Below are 19,766 nucleotides of genomic sequence, written 5' to 3' on the forward strand. Positions count from 1 at the left end.
ATAAAACTCTATTACTTACATTAAGATTTACTGGATTTATTAAGTTTAAGTGAATTACTAAAATATTTTAATTTCTAATAGCTGAATATGAATTGTAACCTACATAAACAAAACTCTTTGGAGTTCTAAATCATTTTTAAGAGTGTGAACGGTTACTGTAGACTAAATTTTGAAAACTTATTCCAACACCCTATTTCCCCAAGTGAATGCTCATGATTATTTTAGGTTACAGAAAGAAAAAAAATGGTTTACTACATAAATATCAGAAAAATTAGCCAACAGAATCCATCTTGTATATACTAATGCTTAAGAAGTTAAACTTTTTTACTTAAAATGTGAATTTGAGGAAAATTAAGTAAATAATAACACAGGTGACATTCAGATATGACCAGTCTTAAAAAGTAGTACTCAAATCACTCAAGTGAGAGATATTGCTTTAATCCATTATTTACACATATCCTTGAAACAAAGAACTTCCTCTCATCACTTACCTACTCAAAACATTTAAAGGTTCTTAATAATCTGTCCCCAACTACCTTCACGGCCTTGTAGTCTCCTATTCCCTACTCTATACCAGGGAGCTCTAGCCAAAATTCCCCAGAAACATCATACTCTGGCACCTTCACACTTTTGTGTGTAATGTTGCCACTGCCTGAAAGCAATCCTAGAATCCTCAAGACTCCATTCTTGGTCAATTTCCATCCAATCTTCATGCCCCAACTTGAAAGCTTTTCCTAATTTCCTAGAAAATTTTAATACTGTCTTCCCTATGTTTCCATAACACTTGGAACTTGTATTTACTCATGACAAATACGGTATTTACAAGCTCTCTCCATTACTGTAAGCTCTCCAAAAGGAGGGATCTTCTACCAGCGCTGCCCAGCACAATGCTTCATTTTTTTTTACCTATTAAGTCAATTAGGATCCTCCAGTGATGAAGGATTTTCTTCTTTCCCATGGGTCAATGATTTTCTTTCTTAATTTATTTATTTATTTGACAGAGAGAGACACAGTGAGAGAGGGGAACACAAGCAGGGGAAGTGGGAGAGGGAGAAGCAGGCTTCCCGCTGAGCAGGGAGCCCGATGCAGGGCTCGATCCCAGGACCCTGGGATCATGACCTGAGCCGAAGGCAGACGCTTAATAACTGAGCCACGCAGGCGCCCCTGATCAAGGATTTTCAACAAAAATGGTTGCCTACTACAGGTGCTATCAAGTGAGTTATTCTCTAAGGCCCAAACCTACTTAAGACCTTGGAGAATAAAGTGTTCACTAAATGTTGTAATACCTAACGGTATAAGAGCAATAATGAGGAAGAAAAATGGGTAAATACCCATTCTACGTTATTGGCAACAAGTTACACTACCAATAAACAAAAAGAATCCATGGATTGTTTTTTTTTTTTTATCAGTAGAGTATCATGCCTGTAAGTCCTAATATACAAAAAGAGAAATCATGGGGCCACCTGGGTGGCTCAGTCGGTTAAGCATCTGCCTTTGGCTCAGGTCATGATCTCAGGGGTCCTGGGATCAAGCCCTTCATTGGGCTCCCTGCTCAGCGGAGAGTCTGCTTCTCCCTCTTCCTCTGCCCCTCCTCCTGCTCGTGCTCTTGCTCACTCTCTGTCTCTCAAATAAAGAAAATCTTAAAAAAAAGAGAGAGAGAGAGAAATCATGGACCACTAAAGAACAATCACAGGGCACCTGGGTGGCTCAGTTGGCTAGGTGTCTGCCTTCACGATCCCAGGGTCCTAGGATCAACCCCCGACGTTGGGCTCTCTGCTCAGCCTGCCACTCCCCGACTGTTCTCCCATTCTGTCAAATAAATAAAATCTTAAAAAAAAAACAATCATAAAATACACCACTATGCAAGCAAAACTGAAGGTGATGTTGCTGAGAATCAAGTAATATACGAAAGGAAATCCTAAAGCATCAAGTTGTTCTGTTTGCAGATTGTATTTGTTACTGTACTTAGTAATTTCTCCCAAATTAGAAACTTCATTTCACATTTGTGTCATAGCCAGTGCTTTTTAGAAAAATATCACATATGAATTAGGCCAATAAGTTTATTATTAATGTCAATCCCTAAAATAATCTTTGATTTTTTTCTATGTTCAATAGATCATCTCATGCTATCAATCTAAACACTTGTTTTTCCTACAAAATTTATTTCTAGCACAAGTTCTAAAACCATCTGAAGTTATGTACATTTTATCTAAATTTAAAAAATCAGTTCTAGCCTTTAACTTCATTCAAGAAAAAAGTTTACCAAATTAACTTTTACTTGCTAAAAAACAGCCTAAATAAAGATACTTTTACATTTAGGTCAACTATACTGATAAAGCACTTTCCAATTCCCTTGTTCATTTAACATTTATTGGAGCAACACAAGAAGTTAGTTATTAGAAATATAAAAGTGAATAGCACATGATCCCCAACCTCAAGAAAAATGTTAGCTTTAAAAATTCTAGCCTGTCTCCTGCATATTACTCTAGCAAACATTTCAATCATACTTTGTTTTACAAAGCTCTTACTACACTTGTTCCTCTTCTTTAACGTAAATAAGCTTGACTTTTTAACCATACACAATTTATAAAGCAGCTCTCACATCCTCCTAACTTCACTTATAATCTCACCTATAGCAATAAATACTATCTAAAGTTTAATCCAATCAGAGAAATGCATTTTCATGCTTCTCACTGCCAAAATGCAAAAAGTGGGTATCCACTATATCCTTTTGGTAGATAAATAACAAAGAAGTGATGATATCCAAATTGGCTACTGCGAGGTATATAGGAAGTAAATTTTTCTAAGAAAGTTTTGCTGACATTGAACTGCTTAGGTCATTTTTAGCCTGCAATCACAGCTGAAAGTAAGAACAACATGATGATAAACAACAAATGATAAACAACATAGCCAACCACTTTGCCTCCTCTATTTTACACAAATCAAAATGTGACCACTACTTAACCTTTAAGAACTTACTTTTTTTCTATTCCTGGTTCAGAAGGCAAAAAGGGTATGAGTGGCTTTGAGAATCATAAATGAAAATACATATTGATGAGTTCACAACTTAAACCTACTAAAAATTTCCATAAGCTGAAAGAACTACAACAGGAAGCAATAAGGATAAATCTCACAATGTTATGCAAAAGAAACCAACACAAAAGAGTTCATACTGTATGATTCCAATAATATAAAGTATAAAATGGGCAAAACTAATGCATCCTGTTACAAGTCAGGATAGTATTTACACTTGAGAGTTGCAGTGCCTGGAAAGAGGCCTAGGGAAGCCTTCTGGGGTGCAGGTTAATGTAATTTCCTGATTCAGGCGCTGCTTACTGGGTGTGGTCAGAGTTTGATAAACCCCCTGAAGCATCTATCCACAATACGCATTGTTTGCGTGTATCTTACACTTCAATAAAAAGTGTTTTTAAATCTTTCCACAAACTTCTTATTGTAACAGAAATGTCAAGTGGGCAAAGACCTGAATAGTTTCCAGAAGACTTGCTAGAGTCCCAAGTCTTCTGTGAAAGACCTGAATAGTTTCCAGAAGACTTGCTAGAGTCCCAAGTCTTCTGTGATCTTGGATAAATCACTTAAAATCTCTGAACCTTTCTTTCCATCTATCACATTACCGGATCAGTATGAGAATTAAGTTCATATACTCCACAAGAATTTATTGTTATTGTGTCTACCACTGCCTCCTGGTAAACGGGTTAAAAGTAGTGAACAAAAGACATCCTTGCACTCATACCGTCTCTATCCTGGTCACTAGATAGATAATAAACAAAAGGAATAAATAAAATACTTAGCATCTCCTACGGTGACACGTGCTGTAGAGAAGAATTACGCAGGAAAGGGAACTGGGCAGTAACTGTAAGCAAAGTCCTTTAGGCAAGTGACATTTAAATGACAGTTAAAGACGTCAAGTAGGTGTAGGAAGCAAAACCTGGGGGAAGCGTACCCTAGGAAGAGCGATTACGTAATTTATTGCACCTGAAAATGCCGGGGGGGAGCATTAGGGTTTTTAATCACATTAGAAGATGGAGCCTTGAAAAACCTCAAACCCCAAACCCACCTTAGTGCCTCAACTCCACGAACTAAGACTTAGGAAGATGATTAAGGCCTTCGGGAGGCCCTTTCGTCCTCCTCTGTGGCTGGCTGTTTGTTGCCTCCCTAAAGGGGGCACGGTGCTCGGCGCGCCGCAGGGTCATAGGCACTAGGCAGTGGCACCGCGCGGTCCGGTACCCACCTGGCACTAGGTCGCATACTGGAGGCCGGCTTTTTCCTGCCGGGTGTTGAGAGCCGCAAGTGCAGGCTGCGCCAAAGTCCGCAAGTCCCCCCTTCCCTACACACTACCTCGGCGAACGCCCTGGTAACTCCGGGAAGGAACTTAGAGCCTTCGCACCCACCTCCTCCCGCCGCCGTACTTCGCCACTTCCGGCGGTGCAACACTCAAATGCCGCCCGCCAGCAATTTCCGCCCCTCCAGCTAAACGTGAAGAACAGAGGTTCGGAACCGATGTGTCGCGCTTTCTCCAGAGTCGGTCGTTTTAAGACTCTCTTTCCCGTCGCGGCTTGCGTGGAGTCAGTTCGCGGGTCTGGGAGACCCGAAAATTGAGAGCTTCTACGCTCACCGGCAGCTGCACCCGACGGCTCTGCGGCCGTCACCATGGTGAGGAGGTAGTTTGGGGGCACTCTCATCGTAGGACTTCAGAGTTGGTGGGGCCTGGGGGCCCTGGGGCTGGAGGCGAGGGATGGTAGGCGGAAGGGAGGTACTGCTGAAGGGAATGAGGGTCGGCTCGGTTGAGAGAAAAAAAAATGCATTTGGTGGACACAGATTGGGGTATTTGCCAGAGTACAAGCTTTAGAGCGAGATAGGGTTTACTCTGTTAAATTCCTGGCTTAGCCATGTGTTGTGTATTGTCAGTGCCAGAGCCTAGCAATAACCCTATACTGTAGGCATTACTTCCGCTGCCACTTCGTTTTATTGCTGAGGAAACTCAAGGCAGGCCCGGCCACGGGACAAGCAGCTAATGAATTGCGGAGACAGGCTTAAAGCGCAGATCTGACTGCCACATCCTTTCTCTTTCTACTATGTCTCTCATTTTTTCTCTGCGAAATGGCATTCCACATGCCTTCCTCCTGGTTTCTGCAAAGTTTATTGTACTAGCAGTTGAAAACACACCTGATACATAGTACCTGGTTGATTGTTACTTGGCATTATTCTCTGTGCTGGAGTTGACTTTGTATCATTATTTTATTTTTGCAGTCTTAAAATACAAACGGACTGTGGCCACGTGTTTAAAATAAAACAAAAGTGGCCTGTAAAATAAAAAACAGGACCGAAAAAGCAAAAAGGGATCCCATACATTGCTGGTAAAATGCAAAATAGTACAGCCACTTGTGAAAACAGTTTGGCATGTGGCCACACAGAAGAATTCTGTGCCAGTGTTTATTTGCTAAAAATGGGAAACAACCCAAATATCCATGAACCAGTCAAAGGATGAATGGTGGTATATTTATACATGGAATACTACTTGGCAATAACAAGGATTGAAGTACTGACATGTGACAACGTGGGGGAATCTCAAAAGCGTTAAGTGAAAGAAGCTAGACACAAAAGGCTATATACTGTAGATACTATCAGCTTCACAATGAAAAAGGGAAAACGAGTGATAGATAACAGATTGGAGGTGGAAAAAAGGACTGTCTTCAAAGCAATACAAGGTTATTTTCTGAGGTGATGGAAGTATTCTCTATCTTAATTGCGGTGGTTACAAAACTGTGTAGTTTGTCAGAACATAAAACTACACCCATACCTAAAAAGGGCACATTTCATATGTAAATTGTACTTCAATAAAACTTACAGATTAATAAAAATATGAATGATGATGATGTTGAAAAACCAGATTACTGATGTTCAGGAAAAAAGAGAGATCCTGGAATGAGGTCATCCTTTTTGTGGTCCAGTGGATTTGGGGGCAGTTCGCTTCAATAAACAGTAACTTTCACTGAGATTATTACAGATGTAAATCCTGATGCCTCATACCATTCAGGATCAAAATGTATTTAACTCATATCATGCAAATAGGCTTAAGAGCGCAAGAGTTATTTAAGCAAGTAAACATTTGGATGACATAAGGTCTTCTGTACTTTGTATAGTACTCAAAGTTTTTTAGCATAATTCTGTTAATTTTTAAAATTAATGATTCTTGCATTATAGCCACAAAATGAATATATTGAGTTACACCGGAAGCGATATGGCTATCGTTTGGATTACCATGAGAAAAAAAGAAAGAAAGAAGGTCGAGAGGCTCATGAACGTTCAAAGAAGGCAAAAAAGATGATTGGTCTGAAAGCTAAGCTCTACCATAAACAGCGCCATGCTGAGAAAATACAAATGAAAAAGACGTAAGTGATGATGTCTTCATTGTAACAAGTTAACATCTTTTGAGTGATAATTTTTAAAGCTGATAATCTTGAATCTTCCTTCTTGGTAGTATCAAGATGCATGAAAAGAGAAACACCAAACAAAAGAATGATGAAAAGACTCCACAAGGAGCAGTACCTGCATATCTACTGGACAGAGAGGGACAGTCCCGAGCTAAAGTACTTTCCAATATGATTAAACAAAAACGAAAAGAGAAAGCGGTAAGAAATAAAAATTGAAGTGTTTATTTCTTTTTTGTTCAGAAGAATTACTTAATATTAGCCTTTTTCTTCAGTTTAATTGGAAACATGAAGTCCAGCTACTATTCCCATTATTTAGATATCAAAGTCTTTGTAAAGTTCATTTTGTATTAAATGTTTAAGTAATAAAACATTTACTTTCTTATCATGAGAACATGTTAGCATTTAACAGGTTTTTAAAAAGTTATTAGAATACCACACATCTTTAGTGTAAAAAAAGTACTTAAAAAATTAGTAAGGCATGAATCTCAAATTCAGTATTTTAACAGCTTCCTATACTTGACACTTCCTAATGCTCTGCTCTTGTGGAGAAAGATAAAACTGCTTGTTTTTGCTGCCCTGTATTGCTAAAATTGCTAAAAAGTAGAATAGTGGAAAACTCTCTAACTGATCTGACTTAAATAAAAACTCAACTTTTTTTTTTAATACTACTGGAGTATGCTTGGTGTCAAATTAGGTTAAAGCCTGCTAAAAACAGAAAAAGACATAGATACTATTTTTAAACATCTATGGATAAATTGACGGAAATCCAGATAGCAACAGAAGTGTTCAGTCTCCAAATTTGATTTAAAAAAACACACTGCTGGGGCGCCTGGGTGGCTCAGTCGTTAAGCTGCTGCCTTCGGCTCAGGTCATGATCCCAGGGTCCTGGGATTGAGCCCCGCATCGGGCTCCCTGCTTTTCGGGGAGCCTGCTCTCCCTCTCCCACTCCCCCTGCTTGTGTTCCCTCTCTCGCTGTGTCTCTGTCAAAAAATAAAAAATCTTTAATAAGAAAAAACACACTGCTTGGGGCGCCTGGGTGGCTCAGTTGGTTAAACATCTCCCTTCGGCTCAGGTCATGATCCCAGGGTCCTGGGATCGAGCCCCACAGGGGGCTCCCTGCTCAGTGGGGAGTCTGCTTCTCCCTCTCCTCCCCACTCACTTTCTCTGTCTCTCTCTCAAATAAATAAAATCTTTAAAAAACACAACAAAACAAACCACACTGCTTATATTTTGGTGTGTACTGTTTAAAATTAGAATGGTATAACTTGAGCACCCAAAGAAATTTTAGAGATTATCTACTTAACCCATCCTCATTTTACAGATAAAACGACTGAAGTTCAGGAGGTTGTAAATCACTCTTCATTGTCATTATCTATTGAGTGGTAGAATTGCTTCTAGAATCTGTCTTAATCACATACTTTCTACTACCTTGTATTCCTTCAATTTTTCATAGAATTTTCATTCTGCAGAGGTTCAAAATATGTGACGATGATTTTGTCCTACTAGTAATGTAGTCTAAAAGTCCACTCGACGTAGATAGAGATAAATTAAGAGGTGGAGACAGTCTTCCCGTTTTACACTATTCACTATTTAGTAGTAAGACACACTGTTTCAAGAAATCACTGCCTTATTACAGGTGGGACATTTTTCATCCATAACAAGGCATTGAGGTTTTTAGCTTATGCAAACCATTTTACTTATTTATTTAAGATTTTACTTAATTGACAGCACAAGCAAGGGGAGGGGCAGACGGAGAGGGAGAAGCAGACTCCCTGCTGAGTAGGGAGCCTGATGTGGGGCTCGATCCCAGGATCCCGGGATCATGACCTGAGCCACCCAGGTGCCCCACAAACCATTTTATTTAATGTATCCATGATAAGAAACTTAATTCCAATTAATTTGAAGCTTTTGAGGAGACAGTGCAGACTTCTGGAAAACATGGGAGCCAAAATCTTGTTGGTTTAGGAAAAAGGTGAATCCACTACTTTGTACAACTAAAACATACTTAATTTTTATCCTCATTGCCTTTTACTAACATTATAAATTTTAACTATGGTCTATTTTTAGGGAAAATGGGAAGTTCCTTTACCCAAAGTCCGTGCCCAGGGAGAAACAGAGGTATTAAAAGTGATTCGAACAGGAAAGAGAAAGAAGAAAGCATGGAAGAGGATGGTCACTAAAGTCTGCTTTGTTGGGGACGGCTTTACTCGAAAACCACCTAAATATGAAAGATTCATTAGACCAATGGTAAGTCCTTGCAAGAGTGGGATGGATTAAATGTTAGTTGCTACGTTAGATTGGATAGAGTATAGTTTCCTGAAATTCCTAAAATTGGTATGAAAAGAGATTAAAGGACATTTTTAGGCTTTTTTAAGTTATTGATAGAGATGGCTTAGCAGGTTTTCACTACTGTCAAGAATCTTGCTTTGGCCTCATAAGAGACAGGAGATGAAAATAATTCTTACTACAGACAGTGTCTGTGAATCCTGATTTTTAAATATATGTCGTATTAGAATCTTTGTTTCCCACGTGAAGTTCTCTTACTCATTCAACAAGTAACCTATGTGCCTGACACTTGTTCTCTTTGAGAACAGTTAGAAAACTTGAGTAGGACTGTTTTTTCAAGAAGCAATTCCCATTTAGTAAGAAAATTATCTTACTGCTTTTGAAAACATTATGTACTCACTGAAAAAAGAATTTACTATAAAAGTAGAACTTTAATTTCTGTAGACAACCGGGATGGTTAAAACCATTCTCCTCCCCTTTCCCAAATGTAACTGAACATTTGGTTGACCCTTCAGCAGCTCGGGTTGGGCAGTGCCCACTTCTCCACAGCCCCAAAATCCACATTGAACTTTTGACTCCCCAAAAACTAAACTCATAGCCTACTGTTGCCTGGAAGCCTTACTGATAACATAAACAGTCAATTAATACATATTTTGTATGTTATGTGTATTATATATTGTATTCTTAAAGTGAGAAAAAAGGTTAAGGAAATCCTAAAAAAATAAATTTATACTACTGTACTATATTGAAAAAATCTGCATGTAAGTGGACCTGTGCAGTTCAAACCTGTGTTCCAGGGTCAGCTACGTATTTTTTTGCAGAATCCCTTTAAACAGACTGAATTGCTCTCCTCACTGGAAATCCAGCCTGCTTGGAAAAGCAATCAGAGGAGAGTTGGCAGTGTTACCCTAGCACTCAACCTGAATAACTTCTAATGGATTAAAATGTTGTCAAGCAGCCTTTTCTGTAAGTGAAGTTGGAACACAGCCATGCCCTTTCATTTACATGTTGTCTGTGGCTGGTTTTTTCTGCAGACTTTGAGTAGTTGTAGGAGAGACAATATGGCCTGCAAAACCTAAAGCGTTCACTGTCCATTTACAGAACCTTCACCCATCTCTGGATTGTATCATGGACTCCCTTGTTTTGATTTCATATTCATAATCTTCTAAATACAGTTTGGTAACAGTTCTATAGGGAGAGAATATACTAATGTTCTAGGCTTTCGTAGCTTGGCAGGTAAATCTCATTGTGCATTAGTCAGATGGCATCCCCAGCTGTGTACGTTTATTACAAAATTCATTAATGAGTCCATTACTAAGAACTCTAGGATCACTACCGTCTAACCCCATACAGGCAAAAACCAAATTTAAGAGACTGTATAGTGTTGTGGCTTCTGAAGTGCTACACCCCAAAAGGCCGTATCTAGGTGATGAGATGACTCCAGTCTAACAGAGAAAGCCCTTCTTTGGGCTTTTTCCAGTCTTTGACCAGTATTATCATCAATGAAAAGCTGACAGTCCACCCTCCTTTTTCATCATGTAAAACAGCTGAGGTCTATAGAGACTTGGAATCAGGTTAAGCTTAATTCCATCCACACACCATTCAACCTGGGAAGTCATTTCACCTGCCAATCTTTTATAAAAAAATGGGGGAGGAGTTGTAAAGTTATCATGCTTAAGTAAGCTATTTGTATGCTCTGTCATAGTGCCTGGCATGCAGCCAGTCCTCAGAAAATGTAGGTAACAGGAAAATCTGAGTATGAGACTAGGTTAACACTCCATGCTGAAAATATCAGGAGTATGTGTTTGGGGTATTTCCCCCACGCATTTATCAGGTTTTTACTCTGTAGAATTAGAAGTATTTGATGACTTAAGATTTGACATTGTTCATCCATGGGTTGATTTGGAAGACAATTGGAAAAGCAAAAAGGATCATTGCTCATCGTTGTTAACATTTTAGACTCAACATTTTTGTGTTTGACTTACTAGGGCTTACGTTTCAAAAAGGCCCATGTAACACATCCTGAATTGAAAGCCACCTTTTGCCTGCCAATACTTGGTGTAAAAAAGAATCCTTCATCCCCACTATATACAACTTTGGGTGTTATTACCAAAGGCACTGTAATTGAGGTGAACGTGAGTGAGTTGGGCCTTGTGACACAAGGAGGCAAAGTTATTTGGGGTAAGTAAATTTTTGAATATGGGGCTACTGCTGTTACACAATCCTAAAATTGAAGTTTGCAAGTTGATAGTACACAGCAAATTTTAATGCAGAAGAGCTAGATTAAGTTAAAATGGTGTAAATCAGATTTAAATCTTTGCAAAGTAGTTGTGAATGTGATTCTTTTTAACTTAGATTACTGGTTTCAGTTATACAAAGCATACTGTATTAGAATTTAGGACTGCTTTAAAAGGCATTAATTAGGGGGCACCTTGGTGGCTCAGTTGGTTAAGTGTCTGCCTTCGGCTCAGATCATGATCCCGGAGTCCTGGGTTGGAGCCCCACATCCAGCTCCCGGCTCAGTGGGGAGCCTACTTCTCCCTACCCCACTCCCCTGCTTGTGCTCGCGCCCGCTCTCCGTCAAATAAATAAAAAACCTAAAAAATGGGCGCCTGAGTGGCTCAGTCGTTAAGTGTCTGCCTTCGGCTCAGGTCATGATCCCAGGGTCCTGGGATCGAGTCCCACATCGGGCTCCCCTCAGCGGGAGGCCTGCTCTCCCTCTCCCACGCCCGCTGCTTGTGTTCCTCCTCTCACTTTCTCTCTGTCAAATAAATTAATTAAAATCCTTAAAAAAAATAAAATAAAAGGCACTAATTAGGAGGGAAGCAGATGGAAAGTGAGTTATAATCAAAATATACTGAAAGAAAATACAATAAATTAACCATGAGCAGAGGAAGGGAGACATATCAAACAATAGCCACACTGTTTCAGTAGTAATTAAAAATAAAAGGTGTCATGCAGCAATTTTAATTCTTCGTTTTCTTAGTTTTCTGCTTTTAGTGTCCAGGGATTTCTAAACTTTAATGTTCTCTGAAATTGAAGAATACACTCTAACTTCTTGAGTGAGCCTTCATATGAGTCATTAACTCATACTTCATATTGGCTGAACTCAATTTTAAAATAGGTTAATTTGAAAATTAAAAGTTGTTGCATTTTCTAGTTAAGTATGTGGACAAGCAACAATGCTCAGGTCAATCCACAAAGGCTTGTTAATACAACCTACTAACAGTGGAGCTGACCACCATTTGTAAAAAGTATAAAAACAGTACATAAAAATTGTTTCCAGAACTTGTTTGATTTTGAGTGATTTCTAAAATCTCATTGATCTTACTATCATTTTTTTTTTCTTTCTTAAAAGTGATTAGAAATATTTTGGGCAAAGTTAATTTTTATCAGCATTAACTTCCCTCCTTTTCCCATTTTGTTTTCCTCAGGCAAATATGCCCAGGTTACCAACAACCCTGAAAATGATGGATGCATAAATGCAGTCCTGCTGGTTTGACAGCAGTTTCAGAGAAGTAATTCCTTATAATTAAGATTACATACCGATCAGGAAGACCACCATTACTGTGGTGGTTCTGAATACTACCAAACAGCCTTACGTGTCTACAGTCATCAAGAGAAGTATTTATTCTATTGTGAAAAACATTAAAATAGACATTTATTAAAATAAATGGTCTTTATTTTTGAGTCTTTTTAGCATTTGGATGTTCATAAGTTTGAATAATTTTAAAAAGCATTTATAGAAATATCTTGGTCCATATCTGCATTAAGTAGTGGATACTCAGCAATGCAGACCTATTGTTACTGGAAAAACCAGTGTAGTTGAAAACACCTTTTATCATAAAGGTCTGTGCACACTTAAATATAGAGCCTAAACTACGAAATGAGACCTTACTTCAAGTTTCTTCCACCTCATTTTCATTAATCCTAAGAAATGTTGCATTAACACATCGTAGCATTTGTTTATTAAGTATTTACACTCTACTAGAAGTACAGAAGAGAGAAGGCACACTACACTAGAGTTCAGAAGGATTTAGATAAATCTTTTCACCTTTATGTCTTCACATACAGAAAGTTGGTGAATTCATACTTTAAACATTTTTTTCCTCTCAATCATGTATAATAATACTTGGAACTGTATTTTTACTCCAAACATATATAGAAAAAAATACACCAAAATGTTTATGCTTTCATATTTTTAGAATGGTTACAAATTTAATTCCAGGTAAAATTGTTTTATTAAAAAGAAAAAGAATGCACTGATGCCCTTAAATTTGTTTGCAGTTACTTGGATAATATAAAAAAGGTCATGTTTTAGGCTTTTAACTTGGTCAAAGCACTTTTGTGATCTGAATTGTTTGTAACTTTGAGCTTTAAGGCGTCCATAATATTACATTAATCTATAATCACATTAATGGTTTTAAATTCTGTTTATTTTTAAAGTCTGTCTTGAAAGTACAACCAGTGTGATTAATTGTGCCTTTAACAAAATCATTTAATGTCTAAACAAATTCAATATCTAAACACATCTTCATCAATTAAAGTAGGGAAAAGGGAAAGAATATCAAAACACAGGCCAAGAAACAATCACAAAACATACTACTTTTAAACTTAAAAAAAGGAAAAAAACCTACCAAGAAAACTTGAGTACCTCAGTAAGACTTTATTCTGAATAACGTAACATCTTTTCTAAGTTCTATAAACCTAGAAGTTTTAGAACACATACACACTTAGTAAAGAAAGGCTAGTTTCTTTGAAATGACTATCCAGTATGATACAATTACTTCAGGATGACAGAAGCTGAACCTTTCTTACAATTATATTTTAACAACTGATTTTGCCACTAATAGAAACAGGGAATGTGTGAATGACTTTAAGATTTGGAAGGTGAAAAAAATAGACTAGAGGTAAGCATAACCCCACAGAACTCAGTCTGCTTATTTTTTAGAACCCAAAATAAGCAAATTATCTTCTACAAAGAAAGGTTTATATTAAGTATGCCAACAGAAGCATAACATTTGTAACTAATCACATCCATGGAAGACTGGACTTTAAACACCAGATTAGCTACTAGTGGACATACAAAGCAGAAATTTCTAAAATGCTGTTACACAGATGAGTAATGTTAGTATAAATTCTGTATTTACATCAAGATCTGTATCAGTTTGCTGGTGTGACCAAACCTTAGAAGGTAATCCCTAAGGGTAAAGCAGTACATAAGAGCAGATACTTAGATACTAGGTAAAGACTCAATTTGATGTAATCACAAACCTTCAAGATACTTTCTAAAGTCACTGAAACAATTTTAGGTAGTGTTCTGGTCAGCTAAAAGTGAACCGTTAATCACTAGTAGTGTTATCCTTGCCATATTTATTCTCTGCAGTGAATGGAAACACCGTGAATATAGACATTTTAAGTAGAAGACTGACATTCTGTCATGCTATTTGATTTTATAAAAAATCATAATAGATCCTCTCACCTTTAAAAAGTTTAGAGGAGCTTTATAATAAATTGTTAAATATATTTCTGTGATGTCTAGCAACTGGATAATTTAAACTTGAAAGTAGAACTAAAATTTTGTTAATATCTATGTTTTATATTACACAAGGAAATATACACATATTTACACAAACTGAAGTAAAATCCTTTTCCAGAAATAAAACTTCTCAACAGAAAAAAGCAGTTCACAAAGGACTATAGAATGTGATTAGACACTCAACTAGACTGGCTGGCTGAAATCCGATTTCAGTCCTCTATAATTTTCAAGTTTTTCTAATGCCTTGCAAAAAACTAAGTATCTGATTAGTTTTATTTAGATTCCTTATTGAGGGTAAGTTCTGTTATAAATTCTATACTCATTGAGTACAGAACTCATTACTGAACATGAACGTGTTACCGAACATGAAAGTAAGGTTTTTCTATGTTACCTAGCTTTCTCTACCATCTACAAACCCCCCAAAATAACATTTTCGGTCAGAGATAATACGTAATAAAAGTTTTCTTGTATGCTAAGCATAAAGTTCTGAAACTGCTTAAAATGCTCTTGCTGTTTAAGAATAAACCAAACAAGTTTAACAAGTACGAGTTTATACTGTTAGTCCTATTATATATGAATAACTAAACATGTTTTGTGAACTCAGCAACTATATTCACATATCAAGAGTTGTCAGTGACCTCAGTCTTAAACCACACCCTTCTAAAGAAAGTATTCTCAAGAGAACAATGAACAATCCAAGTAAAAAAGTAAAATATCTAAGTATTAGGTTTTGAAATCTATTTTAAGAAATTAAAAATGGAACGATTAAGAATTTACTAAATCCTCATATCTTTATTTCCCTAATTGCAGTAGTAAAGTTTCTCACAAAATCTATAAAACAGCATAAACGTGATAGATGTACCAGTCATATTTATTTTTTCAATTAATCAGCATTTGTTGCTAAAACAAATGGCCAAAGTGCTTTAATTTTCATTTGAAGTGAAATCATCTGGCTTGCCTCTGACCAATAATTAAGGAAAATGTAGGGGATACAAGTATTCAAAATTTTACATGAATAGGAGGGTCTGCTGTTTTGCCTGCTTAAACATTTTAACTTAGCTTATTAGACCTAAAATATCAACATTCCAAAATAAAATTTAATGACACCACCTGACTGTAGACTGGATAAACCTTTGACATCAATCCTTAGCACCTCAAATAATGACACAAAGTCATAACGTGATTCTTTCATTATAAGGACCAAGCTGTTTTAAAAACAATCTTAATGGTCTCAAAGCATTCTCCAAATTAACTGCAAATCTGAGTACACACAATACTTCCAAAGAGTAGGACTGTTTTAAGATTCTCTTTGGATTCTAAGAATAACCATTCTGTTCATTTTAAAATAGATTATTATATAAAAATTAAGAGAATTTAAGTTTTCCTAGGCAAAGGCCTAGTACCACAATGTATACACATAGGCTAGCTTGTAACCTGTCCTCACAGAACAAATTAAGAGTGCGCAAGACCAGAGCAACAACCAAAGCCTCCAATTTGAGCCAAGCTCTTTGAACTACAGCTCCTTGAGCAGATTTATTCCTGCTGTCTAGATCTAAGACTGTGGGGCACAGTCCCAACCTACCCAGATACAGATGCCAAGGGCATAAGCTGGCAGACAGGCAGCAGATCTTTTGGCAGGAATCACTCTGAGTTAGGGAAGTGGATGAAAGCTGAGGAGAATATATGATTTCTAGAGTAAAGGCAGTGGCAGGATTGAGAAGCCTTAGGAAGGGCTCTCACACTTCTTAAGTATACATGTTAATTGGATGAGGACAAAAGGTAATAGTCCCCAGCTTCAAATGATATTTTATAATTAGTGCCTACTTGCCAGAGTTAAATCCCTAGCAGTACTGTAAATATTAGATGTTATAGAGACTGAGGTGGAAACAGATTTTACACCTTTCCTCAGACACTGAAGTCAGAGGAAGAAACTGCATCTACACAACTAAGAATTCAGAGGCCAAAATACTACCTTCATAAACCTTTCACCATAAATTTCTATTTGTGCTCTCATTTAGTTGAAGTATATTTTCATTTACTGACATTTTTGTTTAGACATGCCTACATTTTAAAAAGTGATTAGTTTTGATTTTTAAGATAAAACTTCTAGAACCCTCACCAAGTTTACTATTAAAATCCATAGTATAAAAGATTTCTGTGATCCTTAACAAGTAATGTAAAGCCTACTACTTTCAGTTTAATTTATATTTTCTCAAATTTTAATGGCCATATGTCCCCAATTGCTAAAGAAAATATAGTATGATCTGGTTTCCCAAAGTCGAAACATGGTTAATAAAAATAAAAAAAAATTGTATTTACACAAAATAGCCCGAAAAATTAAAAAGAATGGTGAATCCTAGGTCCTAAGGGGGACGGAAAACCGGCATCATAAATAAGTTCAAAGTGAAGTTTTGGAATTTTTGCCCTGTGCCCCATGCCATTTATTAATCACCATATTTTAAAAACAACAATAATGTTACAAAGAGGAGGGTTTATCATCTGCATATCTTCTTCATTCATGTCAGCTTGGCTTTCTTCTTAGCAGGTCCTTTATGCCCTTTGGCCTTTCTTCTTAAATTCCGCCTGTCTACCACAGGCACTTCCACTTCTATTTCCTCTGAGCTGCTATCCACAGTTTTTTCTGTTGACTGCGTAAGCTGATCCAGTTGCTCAGAAGATGCTTCAGACTGCTCCTCTGACTGGTTCTTCTGTCCCGCGTTCTGTGAAAATGGCACATCTTCAAGTTCAACTTCTATCAAAGAGCTCTGAGAAAGAGCTGTAGATGTTTCCTGGGGCTCAGGTACCCCCTCATCACCCTGGTCTTCCAATGAAGAAGTAGTGTTGGGTGATAAATTTTCAGAGATTGATTCCTCAGAAAATTCAGCTATCACAGAGTTTGGAAAACCACTGTCAGATCGTTCTTCATTTGGGATAGTAGCAACATTGTCTGAACTCCCAAAATGTGCTTTCTTTCTTGAAACTAGCGGCAGTTTCTCTTCAGTGTGCCCCTTTTCATCAGATGGGCCTTCATCCAGCAACATTTCTGAGTCAGTTATATGTGAGGTCTAAAAATAAAAAACCTGGTGAACAAACTTTCGCAGTATAATTCTTATATAAATTACACACTAATATGCAATGACAATGAACTGCATTTTCAAGAATTCGGTACTCATTACTTTCGTTAATCAGCTGTACATATTCTGAATGTTCTGAATACAAGTCAATTATTTCAAAACTGTCTTACGTGATAACCTGGTTCTTGCTTTAAAGATATAATAAAAGTAATTATTTTACCTCAAAAAGTACTTAGAACATTCTAAACTTCTTTATCAAGGTTCTTTAAAACCAGGAATCAACTAAATGTTTTTAGTTTCTTGGTATTACTGGAGCCAGAACCAAGAGTCCTTTGGGGCTTGACACTGTGCCACCCCACTAAGTTTGACTACAATTTCATTAGATGATAGTTAAGGGCAATGCAGATTTTATTCATTATTTGAGACACTAATAAAATAATGCTATACAATGTTTTTCAGCCTTAAATTGGAGTATTTGAAAGTAAAAATGAAATTTCTTTTAAAAATATCAGGTTTTTCCCATTAATCTAATCTGTCTCTGTAATTAAATTAAAATGACTGTACTCATCATAGACTACATAAGCAATAGGTATTCAAGTATCTGGTAAATAATGCTTTATCTATTTGTCTAAGCATTTCTCTAAATCTACAAAATAAAACTCATTTTGTTACCAGAAACCGGGTATGTATTATAAGGTTACAAAGATGTGAATTTATGGAATATTGCTGATTACATTTTCTTAGAATACCTAATCTAGCATAGCAATGAATGTAGAATTAATTTTCCTGAAAAACCATATATATATATATATATATATATATATATATTAAGGGGGAGGAAAATATATATACTATGATGCCCCTTCCATGTCACCAACACTGGAACAGTTTGACTACAAAAAATTAAGTTATTTCCCTCTTACCTTATCCTGTGCAACAGTGTCAGGGGGTTTTGAAGATTCTACCACCAGTGGAACAAGAGTAGTAGAGTCTTCGCTGGAATTGAGAGACTGCAATTTTATTTCTTCATCTAAAACTTCACTGGTGGAGTCCTCCTCCTCAGTTATAAGTGAGGTTTTAAGAGTATCATCCATTATCTCACCATTCATAGGCTCTAATTCAGATTCCTACATCATTGGGGGAAAAAAATAACACAATTATAAGCTAATTTATTTGTCATGCAAGGTGGGTCCATTCTCAGTCTCCACCTTTCATACACCAGGACTCAAGATAAAGTCTACCACATTGCAGGGCATGAGTTAAGGAGTAGTAGTCTTACTGAGAAAAGAGGAAATTTTTCAGGCAGGGTCAGTAAAAGAAAAGAACGCACAAGTAACCCAAACTCCCTCTGTTCTCGTGGAGACAGCAGAAAGACCATGATGCTCTGTAGACGCAGTAGAGGTCTGAGAGGCAGTGAAGACACCCTGTCCCCTTCTTGTTCTTCCTTATGGGGCCATCAGGAGTGCAAGCTTTTCAGTAAAAAGGCACCAAAGACTCTAGATTTGAGACCAGCTCTTTCCAGAACACCAGCTGATCAGCACTTGGAATCCTTGGGGCCTGTGGGAAGTTACGGGTTACCCTGCCAGGGGGAGGAAGCACTACCTGTCTTGTGGGAAGCTGAGTTTGGATACAACTTCCTGCTGGAAGAAGAAAGCCCTCAGTCTCAGCTCACTGTCCAGTAAACTTTGGGTCATTTTTTGAACAATTCTACTCCTTCTATCACATTAAATACGGAAGTATCAGTTAGCTGATAACACAAACTTCCAATTCTGAAACTCTTCTGCCGATGTTTATCAATGTAAAATACTTCTATTTAATGTTTAATAGTTCTAATGAATCTTATTGACATTCTAATAGAGGGCATTTTATTACCATTATAAAAATTAGAAAATGATGCACTCAAGGGCTCAGAAATAGGTTGGTATGGATGATGTAGGATCCCTAAAGTCACAGGGATACGGAAATCAGGGACTTAGAAAAATTTATCTGGCCAAAGAGTATACAGAAAGTAGACTGCATACAGAAGGTAATTATGATAAAGCTCATAAAAGGATCAACTAGGGTAGGAAAAAATGCTGAAAAGAAGTGAGAAAAACATAGCAAAAGCTTAAAAAAAAACCAGAATGTTAGTAATTAACTAAAAGTCAGAAGCAACAGATGAGAAAAACCTGTCCTTCAAATTTTACGTTTGGGAATAGAAGATTAAAAAAAAAGAAAAAAAAAACCAACAGGAAAAAAGGCTCAATACAGAAGTGGTAAGAAAGAATAGAGATTATGTTGAATTTAAGATGATAAAATACGTAGTCTACATAGAACATTCAGACGACAAGTAATACTGTGGCATTACAGTCTCAAACAATATTCACAGTCTAGAGTTACTGGTCATACCCACAGACATGAGAGTTCAACCATTAG

The 19,766-nt window shown here is 37.0% G+C and overlaps 3 protein-coding genes across 4 annotated transcripts in view; 1 reads left to right on the forward strand and 2 right to left on the reverse strand.

Moving 5' to 3' along the window:
• The window catches only part of GFM2 (GTP dependent ribosome recycling factor mitochondrial 2), a 57,363-nt gene extending 52,936 nt beyond the window's left edge, over nucleotides 1–4,427 (reverse strand). Inside the window, exon 1 of the mRNA XM_028114569.2 lies at nucleotides 4,076–4,427. The gene's annotated coding sequence lies outside the window, so the exon portion shown is untranslated. The remainder of the gene's footprint in view (nucleotides 1–4,075) is intronic.
• A 119-nt stretch (nucleotides 4,428–4,546) lies between these two features.
• On the forward strand, nucleotides 4,547–12,412 carry NSA2 (NSA2 ribosome biogenesis factor). Its single transcript, XM_028114572.2, has 6 exons — nucleotides 4,547–4,671; nucleotides 6,223–6,410; nucleotides 6,500–6,650; nucleotides 8,520–8,699; nucleotides 10,727–10,919; nucleotides 12,173–12,412. The coding sequence occupies exons 1-6, from the start codon at nucleotides 4,669–4,671 to the stop codon at nucleotides 12,238–12,240; spliced, it is 783 nt and encodes a 260-aa protein (XP_027970373.1). The 5' UTR covers nucleotides 4,547–4,668; the 3' UTR covers nucleotides 12,241–12,412.
• A 4,300-nt stretch (nucleotides 12,413–16,712) lies between these two features.
• FAM169A (family with sequence similarity 169 member A) overlaps nucleotides 16,713–19,766 on the reverse strand; it is a 49,014-nt gene continuing 45,960 nt past the window's right edge. For both annotated transcript variants that reach the window (XM_088023348.1, XM_028114432.2), the window contains 2 exons: nucleotides 18,275–18,478; nucleotides 16,713–17,342 (listed from right to left, as the gene is read on the reverse strand). In XM_088023348.1, coding sequence (XP_087879474.1) covers nucleotides 16,794–17,342; nucleotides 18,275–18,478 — 753 coding nt within the window. In that variant the 3' untranslated portion in view covers nucleotides 16,713–16,793. The remainder of the gene's footprint in view (nucleotides 17,343–18,274; nucleotides 18,479–19,766) is intronic.

The sequence above is a fragment of the Eumetopias jubatus genome, unplaced genomic scaffold (assembly GCF_037043125.1).
Source record: "Eumetopias jubatus isolate StellerSeaLion01/CBP00866 unplaced genomic scaffold, mEumJub1_p1.0 scaffold_5, whole genome shotgun sequence".
Taxonomy (NCBI): Eukaryota; Metazoa; Chordata; class Mammalia; order Carnivora; family Otariidae; genus Eumetopias; species Eumetopias jubatus.